Source organism: Olea europaea, chromosome 21 (assembly GCF_002742605.1).
Source record: "Olea europaea var. sylvestris chromosome 21, O_europaea_v1, whole genome shotgun sequence".
NCBI lineage: Eukaryota > Viridiplantae > Streptophyta > Magnoliopsida > Lamiales > Oleaceae > Olea > Olea europaea.
In genome coordinates this window covers 10,578,196-10,585,603 of record NC_036257.1, presented here as the reverse complement: position 1 = coordinate 10,585,603, position 7,408 = coordinate 10,578,196, and the positions used below count along the sequence as shown (strand labels likewise).

General features: G+C 34.4%; 1 protein-coding gene across 1 annotated transcript; it reads left to right on the top strand.

Moving 5' to 3' along the window:
• Positions 1–3,386: 3,386 nt before the first annotated feature.
• LOC111370590 (triose phosphate/phosphate translocator, chloroplastic) lies at positions 3,387–6,670 on the top strand. The gene is made up of 12 exons (XM_022992381.1): positions 3,387–3,878; positions 3,970–4,029; positions 4,109–4,174; positions 4,286–4,364; positions 4,537–4,657; positions 4,770–4,865; positions 5,151–5,263; positions 5,392–5,469; positions 5,590–5,706; positions 5,922–6,021; positions 6,119–6,219; positions 6,416–6,670. The coding sequence occupies exons 1-12, from the start codon at positions 3,601–3,603 to the stop codon at positions 6,431–6,433; spliced, it is 1,227 nt and encodes a 408-aa protein (XP_022848149.1). The 5' UTR covers positions 3,387–3,600; the 3' UTR covers positions 6,434–6,670.
• The last annotated feature ends 738 nt before the right edge of the window (positions 6,671–7,408 follow it).

Genomic DNA, 7,408 nt, shown 5'->3' with positions numbered 1-7,408 from the left:
GGTTCCAGCTTACACATCTTGCCCTACCTACTTAATCCAAGGGTGGCGAAGAGAATGAGGCAGTTGCTAATTTCATACAAAGAAGACATCTAAACCTTGAACTTTGATGACAATGTTAATTTAATAGGAAGGGATGTCATGGCTCCCACCTGTGCTCACCAACTCGCTAATCCTTTTGGGCGGAGCTTCCTGTGCTAAGCTCCCATTATGAGAACCTTGAGCGAAGCAACTCTGTTGCTATATCAAGTGGGGAAGGAATGATACCGGATCAGATAGGAAGAAAAAATGGGAAGAAGTTGAGTGGATTAAAATGTCAGTTTCCTATTAGTCGATCTGGGGACAAGATCAAGGTGAGAGGAAGGGTTGTCAGGTGAAGAGTAATTGAGGAATAAGAAGAAGCAATACTGAAAGGAGGAAGAAGAAGTCCAACAGCAATTAACAGAATTTGGAAATTGTTTCACGCTTTATCACTTTCAGTTGGGTCAATGCGACTTTTAATTGAACATAGGGATATATCACAGCCCAGGTGCAAAGGGGAAGTCTGTATTGTTTTGTCAGATTTTCAATGAAATTGTTGATTGAATCAACAGCTTTTCTCCCTCCTCTCTTATTCGTTTTACATCATTTATCCTATTTCCATTCTGCTTTTTCTTTTATTTGGTTACTACTTTAGCTGGTTCAGCTGAGAAACTTCATTGATCGATCTCTGGACGCTTAAGGTTGCAAGGTGAAATTCATCTCATAACAAAGAACCATAAGCATATACATTAGGCTCAATCTCTCTGCTCTTCTTCTTTTTTAGCAAGTCGAATGCTTCATCACTGACTCGCCAAATTGATGACATGTTAATTTAAAATGACATCTCAATAATTATTTGGGTAGACATCAAATTGAATAACAAAAATTAGAGAGCAAATCTCAACTTCCATTTTATAGGGTCTAAATCCAAGTCAACGAATAATTTTAATTATATAATTATGGGATTTACAACTTTCTACCACACATTTCTTCAATTTTATAAGAGTACTAAAAATTTGATTTTAAGAACCGCCACCAAACATGGGCTAAATATTGAAAAATAGCCTAGAAAAAGTGATACAATAGAAAAACTCATTATCACTTTAGATTTGTGGACTGAAAATAACCCACAAGGTAGGTTTCTCAATTGTATTCATCCGGACCATTCTTAAAAAAGTTGAACCCAATCTTGAGGCCCCCCACCATCCCGTCCCTAGAGCTTTGTGGGGGAGGTAAATTGTGGGATGTGTCCCAACAGGCCAGATAATAAAAGCTGCCTGTACACTATGCCTACAAGGGGTCCAATTCCATGTCTCAGAAATCGTACCCCCACACTGCGACTGTCAGCAAGACGTGAAATAATCTCACTCATATCCTTTACACCACTGAGCTATGCCCCGGAGGGCCCATCAAGACCATTCTTACTGTCATGTAGGATGGTTTTGGTCGTCAATGGCCACGTTAGTGTTTGTCTAACAATGTGATAAAATTGAACAAAATGATCTAAATTGAAATAAATTTAAAGTAACTCAATTGAAACAAATTAAAATATAATAATTTAGTCGATACAAATAAAAATTTACTCCAAAACTATCTCAATTACAATTTTAATTAAGTTTTCATTAACCTACCTGTTAGACAAAGATTTTCACTAACAAAAGTATATTAGATTATCACTAAAGATTAAAGAAACATTTGGAGGATTAAATCAACAAAAAAACCATTTCCCCAATATTTGAGGCTTGGAACTAACCGTGTAATTCAAAATGTCTGAATCAGAGAGTGCCTTCGTGCAAAAAGCAGGGTAAAAAAATCTGTTATGATTTACTTTCTTCAATTTACATTTTTATAGTTGCAAAACTGGGGTAAATAAAGCGATGTAGATTTTGAAAAAAAAAATAAAAAATAAAAAATTTAGCATTTCAAACTTTAAGTCGTATAACACAGGTCGTGAAACCCCATTAATAATTGAGAAATGCTATAGGTACAGTATTGTTGACAGCCCTCTCACATTCAAGGGTGAGGCCCACAATTAAAATAATCACGAGCCCCATGTTTTGTGAGAGGGCTATGAAAAAAAGAGTGTACACTAACATTTTTATTAATAATTTGCAAATAGGGATATTGTGAGTTGTGATCCATTATAAATCTCAGAGAATGATAGATATTATTTGATTTGATTCTTGTCGAATTAAGAAAATTACAAAAGATTAAAAATGTAATGTAGAAAATTTCTGAAAAGTTGATAGATATATAAAAATGGTAGATGAAAATATCGATATCATTAAATTATAAGAAAATTAAAAAAAAAAAAATTTGTGAACAACGTGGATATCATTTGAAAATGAGTCGTTAAAAGCTAGAATTGAACTTTCGATCGAGCCTTGTACTTAAGATCCTATGGATGAAGACACAGTCACACTAATCTTATTCAGAGGAGTAGCCTTATAAAGATCGTATTGATTAAAATTACATGAGGTTGTTCAAACATGCACAAGTCGACTAAAAGCTATTCCGGAGCAATTGGGTTTATGGATTTTCAATTTATGTGGCGTCGTAGTATGGGTCCTCTAGTCGAGGAGATATTCACCTGTTTAATTGACCGTGCTACCAATAAAAAAATTTACCGCTCACCAAATGTAAGAAGGAAATTTGAACTAGATGTAAAATGGCTAAAGTATCATTTTAATATTATTAAATATTGTATAATGATCCTACTATCACGTCATCAAATCATGGGTACTTGGTGAACAATTCTAAAAAGGACAAAAATAAAGGTTATTACCTATAAAAGCATAATGAGAAAAATGTCCATAAACGATAAGGATATTGAAGATCAGATTGCGAAAAAAAAAAAAAAAAAAAAAAAAAAAAACACAATCTATTTACTATTTTTTCCACTCGTATATTATCCTCCCATTCATTTTACACCATTCATCTCTTCTTCCACTATTTCCGCGATGTCAATCATTTTCTTTAAATTGACAAAATAAGAATTATAAATCTCGATTTGGAAAAAGATAAAAAGAATTTAAAGGGTTACAGGGTAAGTCATATTCAGATCGAAATTAAATTAGTAAATAATGACAAAATTGAACAATTGAATTGGAGAATTTTGGTGATTGTACCATACAACTTACTTCAATCGTGACGCTGTTTAAGTTTTATAATTTTTCAAATTTTACCGAAATTATAAAATTGAAATTGTAATTAAAATCTTCAAATCGTACACATAATGCCCCATTTTAAGAATATTCTATGCTAAAATTAAATAAAATAATCTTTCCAATAATTACATTGGTATAGTTGATGAATTATTGAAGAATATCAATGGTAAATTCAAAGAACAAAATTCTTTCTTAAAAGGCGTACTTACATTAAAAGAAATGGTCTGCGAAGCAGCAGAACGGTAAGAAGAAAAAAATCCCAAATAAATCGAAAAAATACGAACCGCTCATTTCGTCACCTGATAGAAACAAAGCAAACGGTCTTCCCACTCCCTGTGCAAGTTAACAATCCCAGCGCACACCATAACTTCCGTTTAGACTCTCTCTCTCTCTCTCTCTCTCTCTGTACAGTCAAATGGAGTCTCGTGTGCTAACCGGCGCCCCCGCCATTCGTGGCTTACCATTTATTCGGAAGCCGGCGGCGAGGTTCACCGCAAGCTGCGGTGCCCCTGCCTTGAAGTCCACAGGAACCTTCAATGATGGCGGGAACTTGATTTGGGGGAATCAGCTCCGTCCAGCTATTCTGCTTGAAGCTTCCGCTGCGGCCGTGGTTTCTCCGGTGACTAAAAGGGAGTATTTACCTCCATGCCCGGCTGCGGCTTCTTCGTCGGCCGAGGGAAGCGATTCATCCGGGTGAGGTCCATTTTTATAGTATCCAACTTATTTGAACTGAACTCTTTTCCAGCTGTAACTGTCCTAAGTTCCTAACCCGTTTCTTACGCAGGCCGGTCGGTTTCTTCCAGAAATACCCGGCTATTGTCACCGGGTTCTTCTTCTTCATGTGGTACGTCACGTGATTTCTCTGATCTGAATACCAATTAGGACTTCGTAACTTATTTACGATTTTCTCTTCACTCTTCCAGGTACTTCCTGAACGTAATTTTCAACATTCTCAACAAGAAGATCTACAACTACTTCCCCTATCCTTAGTACGCATCCCACTGTACATATTGATGTTATTTTTTTCCTAATTACAAACTAAATATTATAAAGATTTGCGCAAGTTGGCGTGATTATGATCGACTTGATTCTCTGTACAGTTTTGTATCGGTTATTCATTTGTTCGTTGGTGTTGCTTACTGCTTGGTTAGCTGGGTTGTGGGACTTCCCAAGCGAGCTGTAAGTTTTTTTATTTTTTATTTTCTTTAACGGCAATTCAAGCTGAATCGTAAATTTTATTTCCATAAATTATATATATTAACTCACACAATAAAAATCCTTTGGCCTGATTTTACTGCCTTGCTATTTTTAGAGTAATAGTTATATGATTTTTTGGATGTTCTTTATGCAGCCAATTGACTCAAACCTCTTGAAGCTGCTCATCCCAGTAGCTGTGTGCCATGCTTTAGGCCATGTAACCAGCAATGTCTCGTTTGCTGCTGTTGCTGTCTCGTTCACTCACACAGTTAAAGGTGACGTTCAACCTAATTCCGAGGATTAATTAAGAAAACTTCTTCTTTATTTTAAATTGAAATTATTTATTTTGCAAAATGTCTCTTATTAATTATGTTTCATTTTGATCAGCTCTTGAGCCTTTCTTCAATGCTGCTGCTTCACAGTTCATACTTGGCCAACAAATACCTTTCACATTATGGTTGTCACTGGCACCAGTTGTTATTGGTAAGCTATAAAATTCTTCCTAAGTTAAAATCAAGAAATTTTTATCCATCAAGTGTCAAAAGGTACTTGTGAATGTTATATCTTATACTTCATTTTCACCATGGTCAATAAAAAGGACTTTTTAGAAGGTATCAAATTTTGCTATACATTTTCTGTAGACTATTTTTCTTGTGGAGGATTCCTTTACATACCCGCGTAAATGACATCTCTAAATACACAGAAAGATGCACCATAATAAATGTAATTTTAACCATCTTTTGTACTTTAACTCTGAATAAAATGCAGGTGTATCGATGGCATCAATGACTGAGCTGTCTTTCAACTGGACTGGCTTCATTAGTGCTATGATTTCCAATATCTCCTTCACTTACAGGAGCATATATTCAAAGAAAGCTATGGTGATATGCGTGATGCACATTTTATTAGATTTTCATTTAATCTTGATTTTATGAAAGATGTTAAGGCAGAGTGCAGTCTGCATTCATACATTGGGGCTATTCTTCTCTAATTAACGATTCTTTTGCAGACCGATATGGATAGCACTAACCTATACGCCTACATTTCTATCATCGCGCTCATCGTTTGTATTCCTCCTGCCATTATCGTGAGTCATGGCCCATAAATGTGGATGTTCTTTTCCTAATATAATGTTTCTTATATCCTCCCCATCTTCGGTTCCTATTTTTTTTATATGACTGTTGTATTGTCTTTAAACATCGCATAGATCGAGGGACCTCAACTACTAAAGCACGGGTTTAGTGATGCAATTGCTAAAGTGGGTTTAACAAAGTTCGTCTCAGATCTTTTCTGGGTTGGAATGTTTTATCACCTCTACAATCAGGTATTTGAGTTTTTGCTTAAGCTTCACATCATGGGATCAATAAAAAACTTGACCCTGACTCCATTTTATTATTACTAAAAACTTTACTCCTTGGTCTGATATGATTTATAATCAAACTTGTTGGTCTGATATGATCTATAATCAAACTTGCTTGATGTGATGATATGATCTTTATCGTTTTCGAAGATTGAAACTTTTCCTTTTCCACCTCTCAGCTAGCAACAAACACCCTTGAGAGAGTGGCACCCCTCACACATGCAGTTGGCAATGTGTTGAAACGTGTTTTTGTGATTGGCTTCACGATTCTAGTCTTTGGTAAGTATAGACACTTATATTTGTGATTTTGCAGGGGAATAAAAAAGTTAGTATCATCTTGTAGTAAGAGAGAATTTTAACTATTTAAACTTTGCAGGAAACAAGATTTCACTGCAAACTGGTATTGGTACTTCCATTGCAATTGCTGGAGTTGCAATGTACTCCTTCATTAAGGCCAAGATTGAAGAAGAGAAACAAGTAAGGCTGACTTCTTGCAAACCCAAACTGATTTGAAGAACGTATTTGTTACGATGGACATGCAGTCCAACATATCAAAAATCCTCAAAATTAACTCTACCATATCGAATATGGAGAATTTGATCATGAAATATATTAGAATGTAAAGGATCCTAAAATTGCATTTTTTAATCTGACATGACATTTGTTTTGGCAGCAACTGAAAAAAGCATGAGAGCAGAGGCAGGAACGTGGAAGAAATCTCAGTGTACATTTCAATATTCTTACGAGACAATTAGTTCCTTTTCTCCGTTGTGTTGTTCTTCGATCAATTTTCTTGAATTTCGTATAATTCATGATAATTTCAAGTCACTTGGTGATGTATGGAATAATGTATAATTTTTGGAGATCAACGTTTTGATCCCTACCTTTGAAAATTTATATGAGGTTAAAAATGTATTACTATTTATAATTTAGAAACGCTCAATGTCATGATGAAACACACACAACAGCCTCTGTTTTGGAAATATTTTTAGTATCTTAAAAGTTACTACTACAATTTTGAAGTCAAACTTTAATTTTAATAATACATTCAAAAATCATTAATCATTGAATAATGTTATTTGCAATCATTTACAACTGCAGTCACCTTGCATGGTATGCATGTAGCGGTTAGTGATTTGATATATGTAACAATAAAAAACTATTACATTAATACATCAAATTACAAATGGTCATGTGAGATGTTATGTAGGGTGATTATTGCAGTGATCGACTATGAATATCATTACTCTTAATTATTATCAACCACATATTTCGTGGTCGCATAAAAAAATGAGTAGAGGTCTTAATATAAATCTCATTTTATAAATATTAATTTAAATTGTAATTTCCTTTCTATTGTAAAATTTTATTTCCTTTATTTGTAAAAGAACCTCGTTGTTGAACAAACTATTTTCAATGTAATCTAATCTTTTGTTGTAAAGTTGTCTATAAATCATCTTTAGTCCCGGATTGACCTACGATAGGTGTAAGATAGTCTAGCGAATAACTACTGTTGCATGGTGCCCTATTCTACGCTAGAAGGCAAGACATCTATTGATATCAGGATTTGGATCCACTTAATTTAATTAAGAATTTTTTTTTCAAACACAAAATATAATAATATTTAACATACAAAAAATATATTTTTTTTCTTTTTCTCCCAAAT

Excerpts from the sequence above, each read along its gene's own strand:
- LOC111370590 (XM_022992381.1), top strand. The coding sequence starts at position 3,601 with ATGGAGTCTCGTGTGCTAACCGGCGCCCCCGCCATTCGTGGCTTACCA. Across the intron at positions 3,879-3,969 it reads GAGGGAAGCGATTCATCCGG|GCCGGTCGGTTTCTTCCAGA; the intron begins GTGAGGTCCATT and ends TTTCTTACGCAG. Across the intron at positions 4,658-4,769 it reads GTTCACTCACACAGTTAAAG|CTCTTGAGCCTTTCTTCAAT; the intron begins GTGACGTTCAAC and ends CATTTTGATCAG.